This window comes from Dipodomys ordii, unplaced genomic scaffold (assembly GCF_000151885.1).
Source record: "Dipodomys ordii isolate 6190 unplaced genomic scaffold, Dord_2.0 Scaffold131, whole genome shotgun sequence".
NCBI lineage: Eukaryota > Metazoa > Chordata > Mammalia > Rodentia > Heteromyidae > Dipodomys > Dipodomys ordii.
The window spans coordinates 753545-780172 of record NW_012267347.1 but is presented as its reverse complement, the minus strand read 5'-3'; the positions used below and the strand labels follow the sequence as shown (position 1 = coordinate 780172).

The 26628-nt window shown below is 42.7% G+C and overlaps 1 protein-coding gene and 1 pseudogene across 1 annotated transcript; one reads left to right on the top strand and one right to left on the bottom strand.

Annotated features, from left to right (window-relative positions):
* The first annotated feature begins 1478 nt into the window (after positions 1-1478).
* Pcp4l1 (Purkinje cell protein 4 like 1) lies at positions 1479-26628 on the top strand. Its single transcript, XM_013030541.1, has 3 exons — positions 1479-1687; positions 24986-25040; positions 25582-26628. The coding sequence occupies exons 1-3, from the start codon at positions 1679-1681 to the stop codon at positions 25722-25724; spliced, it is 207 nt and encodes a 68-aa protein (XP_012885995.1). The 5' UTR covers positions 1479-1678; the 3' UTR covers positions 25725-26628.
* Positions 6135-6549, bottom strand: LOC105996457 (annotated as a pseudogene).

Sequence of the window (26628 nt, the reverse complement as noted above, 5' to 3'; positions counted from 1 at the left end):
GTAAATTAGTTTATGAGCCTCATTTTCTCACATCTGCTCTCTACACCCTGGTAGACTCTACTCAAAAGTTTTGGTACCAAAACATGGACCACCAGTGCTACCTGAATTGCAGGAAGAAGCAAGCAAGCCTCTAGGAGAGATGATTTGCATGTTTTATTAGCAACAATAGGTTATCAAGTGTCTTTTTTTCTTTTCTCCAATACTGGGCTTTACACTCACTTTACTGCTGAAGACAGATTCTCAATCCCCAGTCCTTTTTGCTTTTAAATTTGTTTTTCAGATAGGGCAAGCCTCAGACCCATGGTTCTCCTCCTCCTAAGTAACTGAAATTACAGGTATGTACTGCCCACACAACTTGTTTTTGAGATAATCTCTCCTTAAGTTTTGTACAAGTTCGTTTTGAACTTTGATCCTCCTATCTTTGTAGCTGGAATTACAGTTGGGTGTCACCACATTAGGATTTTAAAAAATGAATCGTTATTATTAAGGTGAGGTACAGAGAGTTTACACTTAACATAAGTGAGGTAAAAAGTACATTTCTTTTTGGTCACCCCTTCCCTCACTTTTTTTTTTAAATCTTAAACAGCTTCCTAGCCATGGCACTAGCATGGTGAAGGACATTTGACTGAATGAAAATGCAATTGTAAATTAACTTTTGAGGGAATCTCATTACCTACTGAGCCTTGTCGTTTTGGAGACATTTTTTTTTTGTTTTACCCTCTGTGGGAGGAAGGACTTGATGAATCCTAAATGTCTTCCATTTCTGAAGATCTATGATCTACCCCAAGAGGTAGTTTTCCTTTTTTTTTTTTTTTTGCCACAGAGCAATGGCCATTTGTTCCAGTCTCTGTTCTGTCTCTCCCTTTCTCCCATCCTCTTTCTCCTCTGTCACTCTCTTCTTTCTTATTTCTCTCTCAATATGCTTCTCTATTCAGATCGCGAGCCTACTATTAAATCTAAAGCCTCCTTGCCTGCTGGGCAAGAATTCTACCACTGAGCTACATCTCCAGCTACTAAAATCTGTTACGTCTTGGCTTTGATCCTTGCATTCACTGGTTCTTGTTCCCGTGAACTCCCTTGGTTTTTTTTTTTTTTTTTTCCAGGCTCTTCTTTGCTTCTCTTTCTCAATCTCACACTCCTTCTTTCTCTGTCCCTCCGTCCCTGTTTTGTGTTCTCTTTTCTCTCCTCGCTCATGGCTTTCCCCACTTCATTTTCTCCCTTCATTGCTTTCTCCACTTCATTTGCGGTGCTCTCCTCATCCCCCAACTGTCTCCCCCTCCTTCCCGCTCTGTCTGTCTTACCCTAGTTTGGAAATGCAGCAGATCTCTGAGTCTGCCACCATTGGACTTGAGGGGCTGTCACTCAATAGTAGGAAGAGTTTCTATTGGTTGGATTGGAGGCGGGTACCGAAGCTGACTATAAAAACTGTGGCTGGCCGAGGCGCGTCGAGCAGCTCTTGACAGGACGAGGTCGACCCGAGACCCCTGGTGGTGATCTGAAAGGTGAAAGCCTGGGGGTGCAGGAACTGAAGCCGCGGCTTCCAGCACGAATTCTCCCCTTCTGGTCAACCTCTAGTTGCCCGAGAGCCCCACAACTCTCGGCCGCTGTCCACCCATCCCCGAGGGCCCCTCGCCTCACCTGCGCTTGCCGCGCCCGAGCGTCCTGTCCGGCCGTCGCGATGAGCGAGGTGAGCAGCGCGGTTTGGGGCTCGCCGGCGCTGTGGGCGTGGGGCTACGGAGGGGAGGAGGTGCGGCTCAGCGTCCCAGGGAGGCGAGGGGGAGCTCGGCACCTCGACTCTCGGGAGTGGGGTAGGGGGCGCGCCTCTGGGAAGGCTCCCACCTGAGGGAAGCTGTGAGGGGCTGTGTGCAGACTCCCAGCTGTCGATGGCGTTTCAGGGGTGACAGGCACCAGCTGCAGAGAAATCTCCCATTTCCTTCTCAGCCGATAAGCCCTCTCCTTGGAGTGCTGCTCTCAGCCTCTGTTTCACTGCCCCATGTCATTCGGCTTCCCTTACTGCTCTCACTTTGCTTAGGGTGTATTGTCCTGCACCTGAGGAAGTAACCCACAAGAACTCCAGCCCCTGGCCCGCAGGGTTGGCTGACCACGTTTCCTTTTTAGCAAGCCGGCACCCTTCACTCATTCAATCGGGAACGTTGTCGTCCAGACCAGTGCTGATACAAGCATGCATGTCCAGCTCCTGAGGAAATGTCCCCTCTAAGAGCAGACCTCCTTCTGCAATGCTTGTGACCTCCTGCAGGCTCCGTATTCATTGCAGCCAGACCCAGTCCCTTAACTGATTTACTCTTTTCCAAGAACACTGTCCATGGTGGGGGCTTAAGCAGAGACTTTGGAAAGACCTCATACCCTGAAACAAAGATTGTGCTTTACACCAAGTGAAGTCAGTCTGGACAGTGGCATCACAAGCTTGTTCACTCCCCTCTCCCCAACTCCTTTCCTAGGACGCACATCTTGGTATTCAATACAATGTCTCAACCATAGGCCAGACCCCAACTCTATTATTTACTATGTGGCCTTATGAAAATTATAAAAATTTTCTATGCTTCAGCTTTTTAATCTGTAAAATAGGGATGATAACTATTGTTCTTATGATTAAATGACATATGCAGAATATTTGGAAGAGTACTCAGCATAGAGCAGGTACTCAATCTATGTTAGCTATTATATCTGAATGTGTGTGAGTTTCCAGTTAGGGTATTATAGAAAATCTAGTGCAAGAATTCCCAAGGACAGCTGGGAATGTAGCTCAGTGGTAAGGTACTTGCTTGGCATGTACAAGGCCTTAGGTTCAATCCTCATCAATCCTCAGTATTGGGGGGGTGGGAATCTCCTGGAGCCTGGATCCTAGTATAGATACTAAAGATGAAGATTTTCAGCAGGAATTCTTCTGGCTGTTATCAAAAGTTGCCACCTAGGGAGTCAATTAGTGCCAACTGCTATGTTGTCTTGGTTGCCATGTCCACTAAGTTTATCCTGGAAAATTCAGCTAGTTTGGTGGGCAGAGGAAACAAAGTGGTTTCCAGTCCCTCTGCTGATTGTGGCTGTGACCATGGCAATCTTTCAGGGGGAAAAAAAAGGATCCAACTTCTTTCTTCTTGCTTTTTTCAGCTCTAACATGAGAAGAGATTTTTCTTTGCTCTCTTTCCACTGAGGGCCAGGGTTCAAACCACTCCTCTCCACCCCAGTGTTTCTAAATCTGAAAGTTTAAATCCAGGCTACCCCTGGGAATTTATCCTGAGGCTGTGCCAACATAAAGAGTTGTGGTTAGCCTGTGCTTTGGGGGAGGAATGCCTGGCCCTTCTGTAGAACATATTACTGGTATTGGATGGAGTGACAAAGCCGTTTCATGGTAAGGAAAACAGTTCCATGCTTACTGGGGAAGTTTTGGGGCCCCTCCTGACAGCAGTTAGAGTCAACCAAGGGCTCAGCATTTTGATGAGCATAGGATCCTAGGAGAGGGACTAACCCAGTGTATGCAAGAATGCCCAGCCTCCTAGGCTGTCAGAGCAAACTGGTTTTAACTAGCAATTTAGCCATCAAAGCGGCCTCCTAATACGGAGTTGAGCTTGGCTTCAGGGATGAGTATTTATAATATCTCAGACAGCCACCTGGCTGTACACAGAGACCAGCTGTTTCTGAACCAGATCCTCTAGGGGGGTCTCTGCTTCCCTAGAGGCCAAGACCCAGGCTGTTTTCTTCCTCTTGTAAAAAACCATGATAAAAGCGGAAGTGTTGCCCAAAGCTCTGGAGCTCTAAAGCTCTAGAGACTCTAAATTACTTCATTTCTCTAGCTCAGTCCCATGAGTCTCCTCTGTCAGGCAGATGTGCCCAGCCCAGGAAAGCCCAGTGTACCCTGAATCTTATATAAGTTTCATATTCCCCACCTGCTTATTTTCTTCCTTCAGAGAAACTGCACAAAATGAGAGGATTTGAGATGTCTTTAACAGAATCCATTTCAACAAAGAACAAAGGCAGGGAGGGGGGCTCTAGAACTCGAGCAACCAATATACAGGAGTTCTGATGAGACAGCTGAGGAGGCTCTCAAGCTCTGGTTTACCTTGGTGGCTTTTTGCTGTTACTCAGTACTGCAGCAGAGCATTTTCCAGTGAGTGCATGTGCGCCGGTGCGCAGAGGAGCTGCAGGGACTCATCCCAGCTTGTCTGCATTCACAGCTGCGGGTAGGATTTGATTGCTGTGAATCACAGTCTATTTCCTATAGTTTAGAAACTTTCCCCACTTCCAGTGAAAGATAAGAATAGGAGATACACTCACTCCCTGAGGCTTTTTTCTGTAATCCCCTTTTATGCAGGAAAGCTGGCTGCTTAAAGCAGGGTTTCACACTCTGATTTTCTTTTGGGAGGAACTTAGCTAGATAAATCTTTTGGTCCAGCAGTTATTCTGCTGAAATGGGAGTCCTGAATAACTACTGACAATCCTTGTGTCAAGCCTGAATTTTGACTGGCAAAGGCTGGAACAAGGGACAGATCAATTATTAGGGAAGATATTAGAACTGCTACTCCTGCTTTTATTATTATACCTACCATCTTCCTACCTAATGGGAATGGGGATCACATTTTGATTCCTGCACACAGCTGTCTTTTTCTGCAACCTTCCCCACAGTAGAAGTTCAGTCAGAGTGATAGATCTTTTATGTCTTCTGTAAGCTGGTTGTTAGGGAACGAGACTTGAAGGAAATCCAAGTTTCTCTCCCTTTCATTGATATTTTCTTATATTATGGTTAGGTTAGGCATAAAAGGGAAAGCTACTTGTTATTGGAATGCCTTCTATATCTACAAACATCTGTCTTCCAAAGGGAGGAAACTAGAAGTTGGCTCTCAGGCTTGTTCATCATTCTGTTCTTGGTCACCTAGTTAGGGTGTTGACTTGAGCTGTTTGATTGGGGACTAATGCATGGTTAAAAAAAAAAAAAAACAGGTGGTTGATGATCCCAAGAGTCTGAGATTTGAAGACTGTGGTCTGAAACCAGTCTAGTCTGTGAGATTCTAATCTGACTTCTAATCCCAAAGGAACTTTCCTCAGGAACCCTTCAACTTGCTATTCCAGTGATTATAAATGATTTGATTTACATGCAACAACTCTGTGTGTGTGTGTGTGTGTGGTCTTGCATCTGCTAACACTGCACTGCCAAACTACATACTCAGTCTTTTTTTTTTTTTTGGTGCTGGTGCTGGGACCTGGATGCTGCTCCTAAGCTGTTTTTTGTTGTTGTTTTTTGTTTGTTTGTTTTTGTCCATCATGGCCTGAACTCTGGGCCTGGGCATTGTCCCTTGGCTCTTCAGCTCAAGACTAGTGCTCTACCACTTGAGCCACCATGCCATTTCTGGTTTTTTCTGTTTATGTGGTACTGAGGAATCGAACCCAGGGCCTCATGCATGCAAGGCAAGCACTCTACCACTGAGCTATCTTCCTTGCCCCCTAAGCTGTTTTTGTTTAAGGCTAGCACTGTACCACTTGAACCACAGCCCCATTTCCAGCTTTTTGGTGATTAAGTAGAGATGAGAATTGAATGGAATTTCCTGCCTGAGTTTGCTTTAAACTGCAGTCTTCAGAACTCAGCCTCCTCAGTAGCTAGGATTACAGGCATGAGCCACCAGTACCTGGTTTCAACCCTATTTAGTGTCATTTTGAGCCAGATTCTCACTAAGTTGCCCAGTCTGGCCTCAACTTTCAATCCTCTTGCTGTCACCTCTTTAGTAGTAGAGATTACAACAATGTATCACCACACCTGGCTACATGAAACTTAATGAATTAATTATATTTGCTTCTTATAAGAAATATAAGAAGTGTGATTTAATAAAACACTGAACAAGAGGGGAGAGAGATATATGAGATCTACATGGTTAATGTTTATCAATAGGGTAACTTTTTTTTAGAATACTAGGCAGAATAGGTAATATCCATCCTAGTCTACTTGAAAATGGGTGTGATGAATATACTGGAGATAATAGGCATGCAAGTAAAGAGAAGCCTGGAGGCTCTCTTTTTCTAGGTTCTTAGTTTCTGATGTCCATCATTGATTCCCATATTTATAGAGCATCAAGAAAAATGAGCAGTTTTTGAAATCTAGCATACTTTTTTTTTTACAAGAGCACAGATTTACTTTATTTAATTTTCATTAGTTTAAATTCTGGAGGGGTACAGCATCACATGGATTCTGTGTCCAATGGCCTTAGCAGGAAGGTTGCTTCAGAATTTGGCACGAACCATGCCACTGTTTCCGTGGGCATGCGTTACCTTTCACCAGATTACTCTTGTTTTGTTAGGTTTGCCGCCAGGAGTCACTGTGTTGTTTTTTGCTTTGTATACATAAGCACATCTCTTGCCCAAGTAGAAATCAGTATCACCTCGGGCATAAACTCCTTCAATTTTAAGGAGAGCCGTGTGCTCCCTTTGGTTCCGGAGACCCCGCTTATAGCCAGCAAAAATGGCCTTGCACCATAGCCTTCCAGACATTTTGCCTTTTAGAAGTCCTATCCCCAGCAGGCCTCCACAGGCTCCAAGATGGTGGAGAGAGGGCTCTAGCATACTTCTTTAAGAACAATTCTCTTAGTTCTATTTTTTCTTTGACTAGAGATTGAATTTAGGGCCTAGTGCATTCTAGGCAGTACTCTACCACTGAGCTATATCCCCAACTCTACTTGATTTGGAGGAGTGAGTGTAGAAAAATTTGTATCTATGTAAAATTAATACATTTGATGACTATACAGTCTCTGGATAGTTTTTCTTCATTTGACCAATTGATTTCCATGTCAGGAGTACAAAGGCTTTGGGAGATGAAAGAAGAATATATTAGATTGACAAGGGAAGTGATAGCAGCCTATTGGTGTTCCAGAATACTAACTACATGATTTTTTAAATCCATACTCCATGCCTTTAATTGGCTTTGACTTGCCTCAGAATTATTTTAGCTGCAAGAATAAGCTAAAGTGTTGAAGTTAGAGTCCCAAGAACACTTGCCTAGCACTTACAGGGTCTTGGGTTCAATACTCAACAAAGAAAAGGAAAACAATAATAAAGAATGGTAAATGAGAAGGAGATTCAAAACCGTTTATTGCAAGAGATCTGTATCCCCTCACAGTGCCTAAAATCAAATATCTAGAGACCCTAGACTTTGTCAGTAACCTTATTGATCAGGCTCATTGAAACCAGATTTCTGCTTCCCTATGGGCTGACTCCTGAAGGAATGCCCACCTAGGTTTCCCAACCCCTACCCAGGGAAGAGAGGTGCCATGTACTTATGTCCTTGGTGCTGCCTTCCTCCCACACAAAGCCCTCAAGCTGAGTGTTTGCTTTGTGGACTGAGGGGGGGATTAATGCATTTATTTTAAGACATTAACACCATGGGTGGGATGCACATTGCAGATTATAGTAATAAATGAGGTTCTGACACTACTCTCTCTTTCTCCCGCTCCTATACCCCAGTATGGGGTAAAGGCTCAGCTCCTAGTATGTGCAGAGCATTTACAAATAACCACTCATTAAACTGTGGCATCCCATGCCGAGGGGAATGGGCTGGGGCTGTTGACTCACTGCATACCATGAGCTGGCATGGGCAAGGAATTCTGCCTCTGATTCCAGTGAGTGGGGGGGGGGGAGGGTGTACTGCTATTCCAGGAAACAGGGATAGGGTGGCTAAGGGGAGAGGGACAAACCAGGGGGCTTGGGAACTATGACTGTTTATGTTCTCTTCTTGTCTTAGGAGACTGAGGTATACAGCATCTAGGTTATATTCAATATGTTAGGAGATGAATGTGTGTATGTAGAACATGGAGTAAAGATTCTTAGTTCTTTTTTCTGGTATTACCTTGAGGGTGACCTTGAGCATGCCTTTCTGAAGCTGTTTGAGGACTGCAGCTGGTTGCTGTACTGAAAGTTGAAACAATTCCAACAGTGCTCCAAAAACAGCAGTTCAGGGTCCTCCAGGGGCACAGGATCCCAGTGGCCTCAGTAAGGTTCTTTGACAGTGACCTTCATTTAACATTGGAGTAGAATATATCAGCAGGACTAGAAGGAACCCTAGAAAGGTAGAGGGAGGTAGAGGCAAAGCCTATTTGTCACCCTCTTGGAAGCATATTCACTACCTCCTTATCCTCTGTTCTTTCTGCATCTTTAGAGCAAGCAGGGAGTATATTAAGGCCAGGATCTATGTTGATTCAAAGGCAAAAAAGGGGTCCTCTCAAAGGACCCCTTTTTATAGCACAGGATTCGGAGTACATGTGCTTATTCATCTCAGCTAAGTGATTCTGGCAGTACTAGAATATATTCCTGTTTCATTTGCACAGCATCCCAGGAAGGTCACGTAAATTCAGGGTATGGTTGGCCTAACTACAAGGCCATTAACAACCTCTGATCCCTTTTAAAAGAGCCCAGTGGTCTGAAGAATCTAGAAAAGGTTTATCTGTCCCAAATTTTGTTCTAACTCACTGTTCTGGAGGGTGTGTGTGTGTGACACTATCTTCCTTTTTCTGGTGACAATGGTTTCTGTGGTAACACCATTAAGGAGGAAGATGACAAAGAATAAAATGTAGAAGGAGAAGGAGACAAGGGAAGTCATGCCTAGGGTTACAAGGTGCCTTTTCTTCAGTAGTGGCAGCAGGGGAGGGAGTAAGGCAGATATGCAGGGAAAAAAGCAGTTAAGTTGCTACTGCAAGTATGATTTTTAAGTGCTTTGCCACGATAGTACCCTGTGAAGTGAGGAGTAGAATTATACAACCATCATTGCTATATAAAGACAAAAGCACTCAGGGGCTGGGAAGGTGGCTCAGTGGTAGAGCGCTTGCCTTGCATGCATGAGGCCCTGGGTTCAATTCCTCAGCACCACATAAGCAAAAAGAAAAAAGTCCGAAGTGGCACTGTGGCTCAAGTGGTAGAGCGCTAGCCTTGAGCTGAGGAGCTGAGGGACAGCACCGAGGCCCAGAGTTCAGGCCCCATGACTGGACCCCCCAAAAAAAAAAACAAAAAACAAAAGACAAAAGCACTTGATCAAGGAGATATGATGATATAATTTATTTGCTCCAGAGTATTAATCTTTTTCTATCTTCTATAATTAAAAAAGGGAGGAGGAAGAAAAAAGAAAGCTCTTAAAAGTTTAGAGCCATCCTTAGTATTTTGAGGACAGACATTGAGAAAATGAGGAGATGGTCATTTTATAATTTGGTTTTGAGTAGATCATCATTTATAAAGACTCTATGGTAGCCTAAGGTCATTTAGCCCTTCAGGTAATCCCAGAAATCCTTTTCCTTCTTCAGTTCTACTTCATGAAGGTCTAATCTGTGGCTGCTCCACTACTTAACTTCAGTACTTTTAATCATATACACCCTAGTAGTTTGACTTAGACCTATTCTTATGTTCAACCCAGGGTTATATGACTTAAGAATAGCAATTATTTTTTTGTTTTGTTTTTTTTTATTGTGAAAATACTGTACAGAGGGGTTACAATTACATGGGCAAGATAGTGAATACATTTCTTATCAAGCATTGTAGCCTCCTCCTTTGTTTACCCTTCCCATCCCTTCCCAGCCTCCCCCGAATAGCAATTATTTATGTTAATATTTGTACTCTCTCTCTCTATATATATATCTTTCATCCTTTATGATCTATGTTCTGCTGATGAATAATTTAAGCATACCAAGGCCAAGTGATATACTCAATATTAAACAGTCAAGAGTGGTAGAACTAGAATGGGGTGAGGAGAGTTTATTGCTTTTTTGTTTGTTTGAGACAAGGATGGCCTTAAACTCATAATCATACTGTCTCAGCCTCTCAAGTGCTAGTATTGCACATGCATAGCACCACCCCTGAGCAGAGGTGAGATTTGAGTATATAGTCTGTGTAGATCCAGAATATAAATCCCCATTTTTATATCTGACTTTATTCAGAATACCTTGTTGTTGTTTCCAGAAATGTGAAGCCTGAGGAAGTATAACTTCATGTAAACAAATACCTGTAAAGCACCTACCATGTACAAAATAAAGTCTACAATTTTTACTGGTAAAACACAAATAAATGTCTGGACTGTGCTTCTGAGGAAATGAAATGTAGTAGGTACAGAGGGTAAAGAAGGAATAATAAGACTAACTCAATAGTGACAGTACAGGTAATATGAAATACACTTCATGTGAAGGCCTTCTTTTCATCCTCAGCTATTTTTTTTCCTCCTTAGCTCTTTTTTTTTTTTTAAATCAGTTGTGGGGACTGAGCTCTGGGCCTGGGAGCTGTCCCCCAGCTCTTCAGCTGTAGACCAGCTCTACCAGTTGAGCCTCAGCCCCACTTCCGACTTTTTCTGCTTATGTGGTGCTGAGGAATCAAACCCAGGGCCTCATGCATGCAAGGCAAGCACCCTACCACTGAGCCACCTTCCCAGCGCCATCCTCAGCTCTTTTTAAGGTACATGTGCTAAAGTAAAGAAGAGCTAAACCTGGTTTCTGATGTTCTTTGCTACAACCTTTGAACTGGTTACAGAATAGAGGCTTCTAATCATCTGGAAACAAATTTGATCTCAGAAACTTAGATGAGATGGCAAAGCAGAGTAGAGGTATTTATTCATTCAACTAATACTTAGTGTAAATCAATTAATCAAGGTCTTGACATGGGAAGTACATGGTATTTTCCAGAGATGTGATTGCCAAGGTAATCAGAGACTACATTATGTGGGAACTTTTAGACCATGTAACATTTTGTTCTTTAAAGGTTATCACTTGAACTGGGTGCTGGTAGCTCATGCCTATAATCCTAATTACTCAGGAAACAGATCTGAGGATACCAGTTCAAAGCCAATCCAGGCAGAAAACTCTGTGAGACTCTTATCTCGAATCAATTAACCAGCAAAGGGCAGAAGTGTAGTTGTGGCTCAAGTGGTAGCATGCCAGCCGTTCATCAAAAATCCAAGTAAGAGTGTGAGGCTCTGAGTTCAAGCCAGACTACCAGCATACAACAAAGGTAATTGCTTGGGCTACTCCAGTGGCCCACGCAAGAAACAACTGAATTAGGATGTGTGATGATCTGCATGTTGGTTCCCCTAAATTCATATATTGAAATCCTACTCCCCAAGGTGATCATTTTAGGAGATCATGAGTACACAGCCCTCATGAATGGGATCAGTGCCCTTATAAAGGAGACCTCAGAAAACTCTCTCTCCCTGAAAAACTCTCTCTGTCCTTCTATTATATAGGGATTAGGCAAAACACAGTCATATATGAACAAAAAGTGAGTCATCACCACATACCAAGTCTACCAGCATCTTGATCTTGGGCCTTCTCATGATCTTAGACTCTTTTAGAATTCTAAGAAATAGCTTTCCAATCTTTAGAAGTCACCTTGATTATGGTTTTTTTTTTTGGCAGGGGGGGCAGTTCTGGAGCTTGAACTCTGGGCCTAGGCTCTGTCCCTGAACTTCTTTTTCTCAAGGCTAGTGCTCTACCACTTGAACCACAGTGCTACTTCCAGCTTTTTCTGAGTAGTTTATTGGAGATAAGGGTTTCAAAGAGACCCTGCCTGGGCTGGCTTTGAACTTCAATCCTCAGATCTCAGCCTCCTGAGTAGCTAAGATTATAGGTGTGAACCATTGGTACCTGGTTGATTATGACATTTTGGTAGAACAGCCTAAATGGACTAATTCAAGGCAGTAGCAGTGGAGATAAATGAATGTATTAAGATACATTTAAGAGATAAATTAACAAGATTTAATATTGAATTTGATATTCAATATGAAGGAAAGATAAAGGCCAAGAACATTTTTAGGGTTGGGAGTGGTAATACACACCAGTTCCCAGCTACTTAGGAGGTACAGATAGAAGGATCATGGTTTGAGGCTGGCTCAGCAAAAGTGCAAAACCCTATCTGAAAAACAAACTAAAGAAAAAAGGCAGGGCTGGGAAGGTGGCTTAGTGGTAGAGTGCTTACCTTGCATGCATGAGGCCCTGGGCCTCAGAAGCAGAAAAAAGCCACAAGTGGTGCTGTGGCTCAAGTGGTAGAGTGCTAGTCTTGAGCTGAAGAGCTGAGGGACAGCACCCAGGCCCAGAGTTCAAGCCCCATGACTGGCAAAATAAATGAATAAATAAATAAATTTTAAAAAAATCAAAAAAAGAAAAAGGGATTTGGGCATGTCACAAATAGTAGAGTGCTTAAAGGTCAAGACCCTGAGTTCAAACCCCAGTACTGTTAAACCAAAATGCTTCCTATTTCTAGCTTGTATAACTGGATGAAACAGAATACTTACAGAAGACTAGATTGGGTAAGTGAGATTATGAATTTAGTTTGAGGAACATTGAGTTTGAGGTCTTGGTAAAACATCTAATTGGAGATGGGGATCTAGGATAGAAATAGTATTCTATGCTCTTCAATGTGATAGTCATCAGCCACATATATCTATTAAGTTAAAAATTAATTAAAGTGAAAATTATAAGTTGTGTTCTTCAGCTGCATTAACCACATTTCAAAGTATACAACAGCCACATAGGCATGGTATTCAATGACACAGATATGAGACATTTCCCTCATTTTAGAAAGTTATAAAGTTCTGCAGACTTTCTCTGAAATGGGTCAGAGAGTCTTTGGTCTCATTCTACTGCAATAGTGCCAAAGCAGCCTCAGATAACACACACACACACACAAATATTTTATTAGCATACATTATGATATTTCCACATAGGTACACAATGTACCCCATCAACCTCACCCCCTCTATTATTCTTCCTTATTCTCCCCTCTCATCTTTTAAAAACAACTTTCAGTGCTCCAATTTTTTATGATTTAAGTTTATTTTTTAGCAGCACTGGATTTGAACTCAGGGCCAAGCACTTGCTAGGCAAGGACTCCACTACTTGAGTTTTTTTTTTTTGGTTGGTCATGGGCTTGAACTCTGAGCCTGGACACTGTCCCTGCACTCTTCAGCTCAAGGTGAGTGCTCTGTCGCTTGAGCCACAGTGCCACTTCCGGTTTTCTAGTGGTTTATTGGAGATAAGAGTCTCACAGACTTTCCTGCCCTGGCTGGCTTTGAACCGAGATCCTCAGATCTCAGCCTCCTGAGTAGCTAGGATTACAGGCCACTGGCACCCAGCTGAGTTAATTTTTGTATAAGGTACAAGGCATGGCTTGAAATGGGGCTTTTTCTGTTTTGTTTTGCATATACAAAACACATTAATTCCACAGTACTTGTTAAAAAGATCTCTTGAACCTTTTTTTTTTTTTTAATTTTTTTGTCAGTTGTGGAGCTTGGGCATTGTCCCTAAGCTCTTTACTTTGAACCACAGCACCTCTTCCAGTTTTCTGGTGGTTCCTTGGAGATAAGAGTCTCATGGATGACTGGGAAGGCGGCTCAGTGGTAGAGGGCTTGCCTTTCATGCATGAGGCCCTGGGTTCCATTTCTCAGTACCACATAAGCAGAAAAAGCCAGAAGTGGCGCTGTGGCTCAAGTGGTAGAGTACTAGCCTTGAGCTGAAGAGCCCAGGCCCAGAGTTCAGCCCCCACAACCAACAAAAAACAAAACAAAACAAAACAAAAACAAGTCTCGTGGACTTTCATGCTCAGGCTGCCTTTGAACCACAATCCTCAGATCTCAGTCTCATGAGTAGCTTGGATTCCAGGGCCAACTATTTAGGCTAGATACTCTTGAGGGAAAGATAGGATATTGCTGTGTCATGTCCCCATTTGCTGTCTCAAAGCCTAAAGAAAAAAGTCTCCTAAAACCAGCAGGCCATTCCTTTTTGTCTTTCCCAATGGGAAGAGAGAATCCACAACTTTGAGCTACAGAGGAAATAAATGTATCCATGGGGAATTGGCAACTGCTGCCAAGATGATGGAATGGAACATTGGTGTACATTGGGCCCAGAGGTAAAGAGGAAAGTAATATAGGAAGGTAGGCCAGGAAAGAAACTAGGGCCCTCTAGGGAGAAGCAAGAGTAGATGGGCCTCACAGTTGCTAATTAGTGTTTGTTGTGTATTGAGAAGTGAGAAACATTTAGTCTTACATGGGCAGTGAGGCTGAACTGAACCAAGCTACAAGCCTACTAGATAGAAACTTGGAATAATAGGATTGAATGTAATCAAGGGAATTATTTGAAATGGAAGCCGTTGACTGAACTAGCATATGGAATTCTCCAACTCTGAAGGGCTAGGGTCTTGCCTGTGAGTGGCAATCATACACATAGGCTATGACAAGCCTCTAAGGGTCATCTGGATAGGTGTCAGGAGGCCCACAGCAAGCATCAGGAGGAAAGCTGAAATCAAGTGGTTAGATCAATTAGCAGAGCAGATATCTGTATTGGTATGCATGGTTTGGAACCAGGTCCTCACACAACATGTAAGATTCTCCATAATTAGAGGACAAGCCTCTTGCCTATGTCTCTTGTGCATGAAGAAAGCATTGAGGATTGAGAAATTGCGCCTTGGCTTCAGCTGCCTGACTATGGGAATGGAATGAAATCATTATTCCTAAAATTTTGTTTACTACCTGGAGACTGGTTTCTGTTTGGGAGGATTTGTGTAGTGCCATTCACATTGTTCAATATCTTTGGATGGAGACTGAGAGATAGCACAGAATAATGTTTAAAGCTTGACTTCTAGAATAGACTGCCTGGCTTCAAATCCTGGTTTTGTGACATCTTGTTCTTTGACCTTAAGCAAACAAATGAACAGAAACAAACAAACAAGCCAAAAAAATTCTTGACCTCAGCTTCCTGATCTACAAAATGAGGAGAAAAATAACATCTATTTTATAAGATTGTTATGATTTAATATGCCAATACTTTTTAAATGACGTACATAATAAGTGATTATTAATAAAATAAGTGATTATTAATAAAATAAGGTAGGTAATATTCTGAGTCCCTAATTCTTTCAGTTCCCTTAACTGGGTCCTATAAAGAGAATGAAGGAGTTTCTAAACCCCCTTCAATGTTGTTATTTCTTTTCAGAAAAGCACAGTATTGCAAAAAACAGAAGAGTACCTGAGAGGTTCATAATCCATACCTGCCTAGAATAAGAGGTTAAGAGAGGCTGACATGATAGAAGTCTTTTAAGTTAACACAGCTCCTCCAGAGGGATGAGGGTTTTTTTGTTTTGTTTTGTTTTTTTACAAGAACTACTCTTACAGAGCATGTGGATTCTGATTCACCCAAAGTTGTCCTCCATGCCTTTTGGTTTCCCCAAAGTATGATTGGGGTTTACAGATAGACATACCAGAGGTACTCAGTTTATTTAAAATAGTTGAGTTTCTGAAAAATAATCAGAATATTGAGGCAGAAGTCAGGAACCAGTGAAGAACTGAGTATCCCACAGAGAGTGGGAGCCAACGATTTGTTTTCGGTCTCTGTCTCCGTTCTCAGCAAGTCACCAACAACTAAATTCAAAAATCCAATGTCCACAGTGGCTATTTTGAGAACCAGCAGTGTGGAAGGAAGAGGGTCAGGAAGTAGAAGCTCTAGCACACTACTTTCAACAGAGAGTGTGAGGAGTATTTCGAAGGGGCATTGTCGGTGGTAAGGGTCTTCTCTGTTCAGACCCCTTTTTGGTGTTCCCAGTAGAGACCTTGGATCTTAGATTTTGACCCAAATGAGATGGAAACCTCTTAGGATCCAGATTCCAGCTGAGCCACTGCTCCCTTCCAGGACCAGGAGAGGCTTAGGAAAGGGAAACACACACTGATAGAGCAGAGGAAAAGTAGCAACCTGTGTGGTTTATAACTGGCACATATTCCTGCTTAGATGATTCTCAAGGTCAGCTGATATGAAGAGGAAAATGGAAGAAACAGCCATCTAGGGGGAGATGTTTAGAATGGGGATCCTTGGAAGGGATTATGTTGAAGGAGAAGAACTGATAGATTTGGGGAATAGGCTTAGAATCAGACAGAGGGATAACGCTTAAAATATGGAGAAGAGTCAGGGATTTTCTATATTTACAGAAAGTAGAGTTTGAAGTCAGATATCATGGAATTTGTCTCTTGATCCATGACTCTCTTGACTGGATAATTGGCTATAATCCTCTTCCTGCACACTCCACCCATGTCATGCTTTCACAGTGCATACAGATCTCTTGGACAACAGTATGGTATGCTATATTGAAAGTATTGACTCAGTAACCATCTGGCCATTATACTGAACATGGCAAAAAGTAAAATGAAAAATAAGTGACCACAAGGAAATCATGGAGATAAAGGAAAATGACTGGGTCAGTCTCCTGAGTCTCAAGAACAACCCTTCCTCCCACAGGAGCATTCTTTCTATCAGAGAGGCTAACAAGCATGGGCCTCAAGCATGCAAGGCAAGTGCTCTACCACTGAGCCACCTTCCCAGCCCCCTAACAAGAATTCTATAGGAAACTTTTTTTTTTTTTTTGGTTGGTTGTGGGGCCTGAGCTCTGGGCCTAGGCGCTGTCCCTCAGCTCTTCAGCTGTAGGCCAGTGCTCTACCACTTGAGCCTCAGCCCCAGTTCTGGCTTTTTCTGCTTATGTGGTACTGAGGAATCAAACCGGGGGCCTCATGCATGCAAGGCAAGCACTCTACCACTGAGCCACCTTCCCAGAGCCTCTATAGGGAACTTTTTAATGTATGTTAAATTTTTTTTTTCTTAGATACAGCTTTACTATACAGCTAATGCTTGTGTTAAACTCAAGATCCTCCTGCCTCAGCCTCCTGAGTTCTAAGATAACAGGCTCATGCCTATGCCCCTTTGGTGGTACTGGGGTTGAATTCAGGGCCTTGCACTTGCTAGGCAAGTATGCTACTATTTGAGCCATCTCTTTAGCAGTTTTCACTTTAGTTATTTTTAGAATAGTATCTTGTGTTTATGCCTAGTCTGGCCTAAATTGTGATCCTATTTGTGCTTTCATATAGCTGGGATGACAGATACATGTCACCATGTTTGGCATATTGGTGGTGATGGGGGGGGGGGAGTCTCACTTTTTGTCCAGAATGGCTTTGAACCTGAGTCCTCCTGATCTGTCTCCTGAATAGTTGAGATTACAGATGCATCCTACCAAATATGCCCTTCCCTGCCCACTCAGCTGTTTGCTAGAAAAATCAACCAGAGTTGAAAGATTAGTTTAATATACAAATCCTTGGTTAAGGAAGTGGCGCTGTGGCTCAAGCGATAGAGTGCTCGCCTTGAGCTGAAAAGCTGAGGGACAGTACCCAGACCTAGAGTTCAAGGCTCATGACTGACAAAAAACAAAAACAGAAAAAAACAAATCCTTGGTTAAGATTTGACCATCCACCACTCTAAGCATGCTTCTTCAACTATAAAATAGGGTGCCATTGCAGAGATTTCAGAGGATTAACTGGAGTAATTTTTGGTACATAATAAATGTTCAATAAATATCATTTGGGTACTTGTTTTTTTTTCATCTCATATAGAGAGATCTATTTAGATTTTAGAATTCTCTAAAGACTGAACACTGAATGACTCAGGCTCAGTCCCTCAGTGAGTGGCTGAGACTTCAGTTGGGTATTTGATTTATCTTCTCACTTACCCTAGAAGATAGGAACAGTATCTTGACAAGTTTTACTAAAAGCTCAAGACCATTTATCTCAGGAGGGACCAGTTTTCTGGTAATCCTGATATAAAGTTACCAGTTATTCACTTTCTTACTTTCATAGATGATTGCTAACTCTCAGCTGACAACTGCCTTCTTTTTTCACTAAGAAACAATCAGAAGAGAACTTTTGTACATTCTCATTACATCTGCCACCTTGCTTTCATGCATTCTGTGTCTTCATTCCTAGGCTGTAAATGAATTCTCCATGTTCGTATCTGAGGCCTACTCCTGAATTTATGCTCTAGGTCTGTCTCCTCTTGTCTATTCAAGACATCAGTCCGATAATTATCCTCTTTCTTTCTTACATCATCTACTAAATCATTCTCATCAGCATTAAAATACACTAAATCTCCCATCTTAACACTTTCCCATGACCTCACATTGGTTCCCAACTACTGCCTCATTTTCCTGCATTCCTTAAAAGAAAACTCTTTGATAGCAGGCTCTGTACCCAAATAGCTATCAACAGATCTAACTTATTTTACCATGAAACTTCCATTACTACTGTCCTACTCCAAGCCCCCATCATCTTGTTTGTACCAATGCAAGATGCTCCTGTTTTCAATTGGTTTCTCTCCTGCTTTGCTATAGTTTAGTCTCCACTCATCAGTCAGAGAAATCCTGAAAAACAAACTTGTTTCCTCTGCTTCAAATTTATAAAGCTTTCTACCAACACAGGCAAAAATATCTTTGCTCTAGTTCAGATTGATACATCCTAGATATCTACCCAATCTTATTTTTTAATATTCTCTCTTTTATGTCTGATGCTGGTAGCTCATGCCTATAATCTTAGCTATTCAGGAGGATGAGATCTGAGAATCAAGGTTTGAAGTCAGTCCACGCAGACAAACCTAAAAGACTCTAACCTCTAATTAACCATCAAAAAGCTGGAAATTGCCAGGTGCTGATGGCTCACGCCAATAATCCTAGCAACAGGAGACTGAGATCTGAGGATTGCAGTTCAAAGCCAGCCCAGGCAGGAAAGTCCATGAGACTCTTATTTCCAATTAACCACCAGAAAACTGGAAGTGGCGCGGTGGCTCAAGTGGTGGAGCATTAGCCTTGAACTGAAGATGTCAGGGACAGCACCTAGGTCCAGAGTTCAAGCCCCATGACCTACCAAAAAACAACAACAAAAACAAAAAACAAAACAAAACAAAAAAAAACCCTGGAACTTGAGGCATGTCTCAAGTGGTAGAATGCATCTGTAAGTAGAAAAAAAAAAGAAAACAAAACAATGAGAACATGAAGCTCTGAGTTCAAGTACTAGCAGGTACATATCTTCCCAGAAGACTTTTTACTCAGACATTTACATGGTTTGTTTTTTTTTTTCCGTTTAAATTTTATTGTAAAGGTGATGCACAGAGAGGTTACAGTTACATAAGTCAGGTAATGAGTACATTTCTTTTTTTTTGGGGGGGGGGTCCGGTTGTAGGGCCTGAACTCTGGGCCTGGGCGCTGTCCCTTGGCTCTTCAGCTCAAGGCTAGCGCTCTACCACTTGAGCCACAGCACCACTTCCAGCATTTTTTCTTTTTTTGCTTATGTGGTGCTGAGGAATCGAACCCAGGGCCTCAGGCATGCAAGGCAAGCGCTCTACCACTGAACCACCTTCCCAGCCCCAATGAGTACATTTCTTTTTGAACAGTGTTACCCCCTCCCTCATTTTCTCCCACTTTTTCTTTTCCCAACCCCCTCCCTCCATGGTTTGTTCCTATATATCATTCAAGCATCCTCCTTCTCTTCATCCTTCACTTCCTATTTTGTGCTATATCTGGGATTTGAACTCAGATCCTGGGCACTGTCTCTGAGTTTTCTATGCTCAAGGCTGCACTCTATCACTTGAGCAACAGCTTTACTTCTGGCTTTTTTCCAGTAGTTAATTGAAGATAAGAATCTCACAGACTTTCTTGCCTCGACTAGTTTGAACTATGATCCTCAGATCTCAGCCTTCTGAGTAGCTAGGATTATAGGCATGAGCCACTGGCTCTTGGCCATTCAAGCCATCATTAAAGCTTCTCCTCAAATGTCTGTCTTCAGAGAGGTCTTCCTAGCCAACACTGTTTTGTTTCATGGCACTTGCTACTAACTAACTTGTTGGTCCTGTGGGCTTAGTGGTATATTTTTAATGTCTTGAACAATATTTCATGTGATTAGGTGCTGATATATTTGTTGAATGGATATATTGTTTCTTCTAATAACCTTTTGGTGCATAGAAAGTACTGAACACTAGGAAGTGCTTGAGTTGGGTGGGCGCTGGTGACTCATGCCTGAAATCCTAGCTACTCAGGAGGCTGAGATCTGAGGATAGCTGTTGGAAGCCAGCCCGGGCAGAAAAGTTTCAATGAGAATCTTACCTCCAATAAATTATTAAAAAGCCAGAAGTGGTGTTGTGGCTGAAGTGTGGCCTCAGAGACAGCTCCCAGGCCTTGAGTTCAATCCTCAGGACTGGCCAAAAAAAAGTGTTTAATGGGCTGGGAGGGTGGCTCAGTGGTAGAGAGCTTGCCTTACATGCTCAAGGCCCTGGGTTCGATTCCTCAGCACCACATAAGAAAAAAGAAAAAAGCCGGAAGTGGTGCTGTGGCTCAAGTGGTAGAGCGCTAGCCTTGAGCTGAAGAGCTGAGGGACAGCGCCCAGGCCCAGAGTTCAGGCCCCACAACCGGACCCAAAAAAACAAAACAAAACAAAAAAAAGTGTTTAATATGTACTTTTCATCAGAGTAGAGACAACATAATCTGCAGACCATAAACTGGATTCCATCAGCTTCTTAAAGAAGACCCTTTACATCTGGTATTTATAAAGCAGAGGAATTGTACAATATACTCCTTTAGGCTGTTCTAAGAGTTGCATGAAAAAACATTGGGCAAGCAACAAGTGCCTACATTTTGACAAATATAAAGTACTAAAAAATGTTGAACAAGCCAGATACCTAAGGCTCATATCTGTATACCTGGCTACTCAGGAGACTGAGACCTAGATCCAGATGATCAAGCTTTGAAGTCCACCAAGGCAGAAAAATCTGAGAGACTCCATCTCCGATTAACCAACAAAATGCCAAACTGGAGAAATGGCTCAAATGGTAGAGGACTAGCCACTAGAAAGAAAGCTGAAAGAGAGTGCAAGACCCCTGAGTTCAAGTCCTGGTACACCCCTCACACACACACACACACACACACACATACACATACACAATGTGAAACAAACAAGGCTCTAAAGGTACCAAGTAACCTGTGGGTTACTTAAGCTGAATTGTACCTTAAGGCTACTACATAGACTGATAAAGCTCTATTAATATAGTTCTGAGGGAGGGAAGTTACTATTATGCTTAATCTAATTCTCAGTTTTCCATCTGAGCAGGAAAGCTGGAAGAAAGCATATATACCAACATTATGAGGGGCCTTAATGTCTCTAGAAGTCCTATTACTGTTCTCTAGTCCATCTACCTGCATTCCCTAGATAAGTTTTCTTTTTGTTTGTTTGTGGTCAGTCCTGGAGCTTTTTTTGGGGGGGGGGTGGTCAGGCTGTGGGGCCTGAACTCTGGGCCTGGGCACTGTCCCTTAGCTCTTCAGCTCAAGGCTAGCGCTCTACCACTTCAGCCACAGCGCCACTTCTGGCTTTTTTCTTTTTGCTTATGTGGTGCTGAAGAATCGAACCCAGGGCCTCATGCATGCAAGGCGAGCACTCTACTGCTGAGCCACCTTCTCAGCCCCTCCTAAAGCTTTTTTGTTTAAAGCTAGTTCTCTACCACTTGAGGCTCAGTTCCATTTTAGCTTTTTGGTGGTTAATTGGAATGAAGAGTTTCATGGTCTTTCCTCCACACAGCTGGCTTCAAACTGTGATCCTCAAATTTCAGCTACCTGAATAGCTAAGATTACAGGTGTGAGCCAGTCACTGGTGCCCAGCCTGTTTGTTTTGTTTTGTTTTCTCCAGTATCAGGGATTGAATCTGAGCTCAGGATCTGTGCCTATTCAGCTTGCTTGCTCTACCATTAAAGCCAGACCTTCAGCCTAGATGAGTACTTTATAACTTCCTTTTTCCTTTAATATCTCTTCATGCATCCTCTTGATGATCTTGTTACCTCTTTTACTTTAAAAAACAGAAGCTATGAACTGCCACTCCTCTGTACAATACCTTTATAATAACAATAAAAAATTAGCAGTGAAGACAAAAAACAGAAATATGCTTGTGACAGTGGCTCAAGCTCGTAATCCTAGCTATTTAGGAGGCTGAAATCTTGAGGATCATTAACCAAAACCAACCCAGGCAAAAAAAATCTGCAATACTCCATCTCACAAAATAACCAACAAAAACCAGGGCTGGAAGCATGACTTAAGTGATAGAGTGCTGCCAGTCAAGCAAGTGGGCAAGTTTGAAGCTTTGAGTTTAAACCTCAGGACCATAGAACAACAACAAAAACAACAAACACCAGAAGTTATTAGACAAAACCTTCCAAATATTTCCATCTGCTGGTAACTGGGTCTGCATGCTTTGGCTTTCTTGCACTTACTGTAGATGATGTAGTCGAGCTCCTACTGAAGGTCTCCCTTCTGTTTATGTACAAGTTCTCACCTCCTCTCTCCTTCCTTACATGCGCTCTTCCTTTTTCTACAGTTCTCCTTTCACTATTGGATCATTTGCAAGGACAGAAACATTCTATAACTTGTCATCTTAAATAAAATCTTTTTGTGACCTCCATATCACCTTCTTTGGAATTCCTTCTATATTTGCTGTTTCAATTCCTTCCCTTCTTTTCTCTCTTGAACTCAGTCTAATCAGAATCCTGCTGTCTTTCTCTACTGTAACATTTCTTGTCATTGTCACTAGTGATCTCCACATAGTAAAACTTAATAACCAATCTCTATCTCTACCTGTATTGGTTTCCTGTAGACTATGACACCAACATTCTCTTATCCTTGAAATATTTTCTTCATGGAAGTGGTGCTGTAGCTCAAGTGGTAGAGCGCTCGCTTTCAGCTGAAGAGCTGAAGGACAGTGCCCAGGCCCAGAGTTCAAGCCCCATGACCGACAAAAAAAAAAAAGGGGGCTGGAAAGGTGGCTCAGTGGTAGAGTGCTTGCCTTGCATGCCTGAGGCCCTGGGTTTGATTCCTCAGCACCACATAAGCAAAAAGAAAAAAGCCGGAAGTGGCGCTGTGGCTCAAGTGGTAGAGCGTTAGCCTTGAGCTGAAGAGCTGAGGGACAGCGCCCAGGCCCAGAGTTCAGGCCCCACAACCGGACCCAAAAAAAAAAATTTTAAAAAAGAAATATTTTCTTCACATAGTTTCTTATTACTATGATCTCTTAGCTTCTCTCTTATTTGTTTTTATTTCTTTATTTCTGCAACTTTAACTGCAGAAATGCCCCAGGATTTGATCTTCTCTATTTGAACATACTCCCAGTCTCACGGCTATAAATGCTACCCATATAACTCCCTAGTTTTTATTTCTAGCCTAGGCCCTTCTTATAAAAATATCTCTTGGATAATTAATAGGCATTTCAAAATTTAAAAATGACAAAATTAGCTCCTGATCCCTGTTCCTTCTGCTGTCTTCTCAGGAAATGGCAGCTGCACTTTTTGTTTTCAGTTCCTTAGGCCAATCTTCTTCCTCAGGAGGCATCCTTGACTCCTCTCTTTGTCATGATACCACTTATCCAGTTAAACATATCATATTGGTCGTAGTTCAAAAGTACATATAGAGGAGCTGGGAAGGTGGCTCAGTGGTAGAGCATTTGCCTTGCATGCATGAGGCCCTGGGTTCGATTCCTCAGCACCACATAAGCAAAAAGCCGGAAGTGGCGCTGTGGCTCAAGTGGTAGAGCGTTAGCCTTGAGCTGAAGAGCTGAGGGACAGCGCCCAGGCCCAGAGTTCAGGCCCCACGACCGGACCCAAAAAAAAAAAAAGTACATATAGAATTTAAACACCTTCTATTTCACTGCCATCTTGCTGATGCAAGCTACCATCATCTCTTGCTTGGTTTTCTGCATACTTCTTAAAAGGCTTTCTCCTTCATGTTCCTTTTATGTCAATTACAGGACTTCATTGATTTTTCATCTTACTTGTTTAATACAAGCCAAACTCTTTAAGAAGACTACCAAAGTCCTACATAATCTGCTCCTAACCAGTTAGCTCAGATTTAATCTCCACCCATCTTTCCTTCCTTTCTCTACTTTCTTGATGTTCCTCCAACAGGCTAATGAAGCCACCACCCAGGGCCTGTGAAAGCTCTTGCAACCAGTACTTACAACCTTTACTCCTTCATCTCCTTCAGCTCTTTGCTCAAATACCATGTTACAGAGAGGCTCTTCTTAACCACTCCATGTAAAACTGCCTCTTGCCCATCTCACCCATGTAAAAGTGCCTCTTACCCATCTCACCCAGCACTCACCTCCTCTCTTCCCTTTCCTACAACACTTTTTTTTTCTTTTGGTCAGTCGTGGGGCTTGAACTCTGGGCTTGGGCGCTGTCCTTGCACTCTTCAAGATAAGCGCTCTATCACTTGAGCCACAGCGCCACTTCCTATTTTGTAGTGGTTTATTGGAGATAAGAGTCCCAGGGACTTTCCTGCCTGGGCTGGCTTTGAACCTTGATCCTCAGATCTCAGCCTCCTGAGTAGCTAGGATATCAGATGTGAGCCACTGGCACCCGGCTCACTTTTTTTTTTTGTCGGTCATGGTGCTTGAACTCTGGGCCTGGACACTATTCCTCAGCTCTTCAGTTCAAAGCTAGCGCTCTACCACTTGAGCCACAGTGCCATTTCTGGTTTTCTGGTGCTTTATTGAGATAACAGTCTCACAGACTTTCCTGCCCAGGCTGGCTTTGAACCTTGATCCTTAGATCTCAACCTCCTACTCAGCTAAGATTATAGGAATGAGCCACTGGCACCCAGCTTCCTACAACACTTTTTCACCTGGCACCATGGTTATTTTATTCATCCATTTGTCTGAATATGTACTAAAACAGGCTCTTTTCTATTTTGACTTATAACTTTTTTTTTGTCAGCCATAGGGCTTGAACTCAGAGCCTGAGCTCTTTTGCTCAAGGCTAGCACTCTACCACTTTGAGCTATATCCACTTTCAGTTTTTGAGTAGTTAATTGGAGACAAGAGTCTCATGAGGACTTTCGTTCCCCAGGCTGGTTTCGAACCATGATTCTCAGATCTCAGTCTCCTGAGTAACTAGGATTACAGGCCTGAGCCACCAGTGCCTGGCTTGTTTAATGAATTTTGATTATTTTTCTTCTGGTCCTGATCTCAAGATCTACTTCTTTTTAAAAAAAGAAAAGAAAAGAGAGAGAGAGAGGAAGGAAAAAAAGAAGAGATGAAGGAATATATCTAAGAGAGCTAGAACATACCTAAGAGGCCTAAAGGGATGGCCCCTTAAACCTTCTATAAATATCTAACATTCTGATTCCTTTCCCTCAGCTCAACACTGAAACATCCCCGGCAACTAACCAGGCATCTGGCTCAGAAGAAAAAGGTGAGTGTTGTTGGGTTGTAGAGTTTGTAGAGCTGGTGAAAGTAGGGTCAGGAACACAAGTAAGATTGTAAGTATACAAGTTCCTAAGACAGATGTCAGAGGAATAAGAGTATGTAAAAATGAAACAAAGGACTAGGTTAAGAACTATTATATCTTTAGGCTTTCCCCACTTTTCCCTAAGGAATAATACTAACAGTATTACCTCTTTGATTTTACAAACTAGGTCAGGAGTGATTAAGAAATGCAAATACAGGGCTGGGAAGGTGGCTCAGTGGTAGAGCGCTTGCCTTGCAAGCCAGAGGCCCTGGGTTCGATTCCTCAGCACCACATAAGCAAAAGGAAAAAAGCCGGAAGTGGCGCTGTGGCTCAAGTGGTAGAGTGTTAGCCTTGAGCACAGAGAGGCTCAGGGACAGTGTCCAGGCCCTGAGTTCAAACCCCCAGGATTGGCAAAACAAAAAACAAAAAAAAAAATTCACTGTATTTGCGGCCCGGAGGAAGGGTCTAGAGGAGACTCAGTAATATCTTTTTAATTTGTCTGCAGGGAAGGCTGGTAGCACCAAGAAAGCCGAGGAAGAGGAGGAGATCGATATTGACCTAACAGCACCAGAAACTGAGAAAGCTGCCCTGGCCATTCAGGGCAAGTTCCGGCGATTCCAGAAAAGGAAAAAAGATCCCAGCTCATGAATGGCTAGCCTTGTCCTTCACCCTGCTACCTTCTTTCCCTTTCTCCACAGCCCTGACTCTTATATATCTTGTCCCTTGGTCTGGTTAACTTCTCATTGAGGCAATTTCAACCTTTATATATTCTTTTTTCTCACCCTGTCACAGCAGGAGCATGGAGAAGATGAAGTCTTTAGTTGACAGCCACCTGCCTAAGGGTGGATCCGTTTCTCCTTGAACTAAGGCTCTGGATCAGTACCCATGCCTTCCCTGTGTGCTCAGAGAACAAAAGGCTTCAGTTTGAGAGGACATTCCCCAACCATGTGTGAAGGAGAGAAGTCTTCAGAGTAGGGTGCTGGATGGGGGGGGTGAGAAATGAACTATTAAGCCCTTTATAACTGCTACACTTTAATGTTTCATTCTTTCCCTATCACCATTTCCAACCTCTCTCCTGTGAAGCCACCTTGGTACTGGAGCCTCCCCCCTCTCCCCCCCCCCCCAGGCAGAGCTAAATCAAGTAGCTTACCACATTAGTGCATGCTCAGTAGGTTAGTTCCTAGGAAGGAAGATTAAGACTGGGGCAGGCAGAAGTTTCCTTTATCATGTAGTCTAGGACTAGATGACAGCCTATGGGGCCATACACAGGTGAGTGAAGGCTAAGGGAGATTTAGGGAGGAAAGAAAAGTAAAGAAGGGGAATATCTCCCAAGCTGTAAGTTACTCCTGGTAGATTTGTACTACATGAAGGAGCTTTGCTAACCTGCCTACCTCTAACTCCCCACTCCCCCAACTGTAGCCATCCCCAGAGACCACATGAGCCAAGTGAATCCCTGTAGTTTCCACCTGTCTCATTGTGGAGTCAGAGCAGAAATGGAATAGCTACTCTGTAATTTTAGCATGTTTGATAATAATAATAATAATAAAAACTC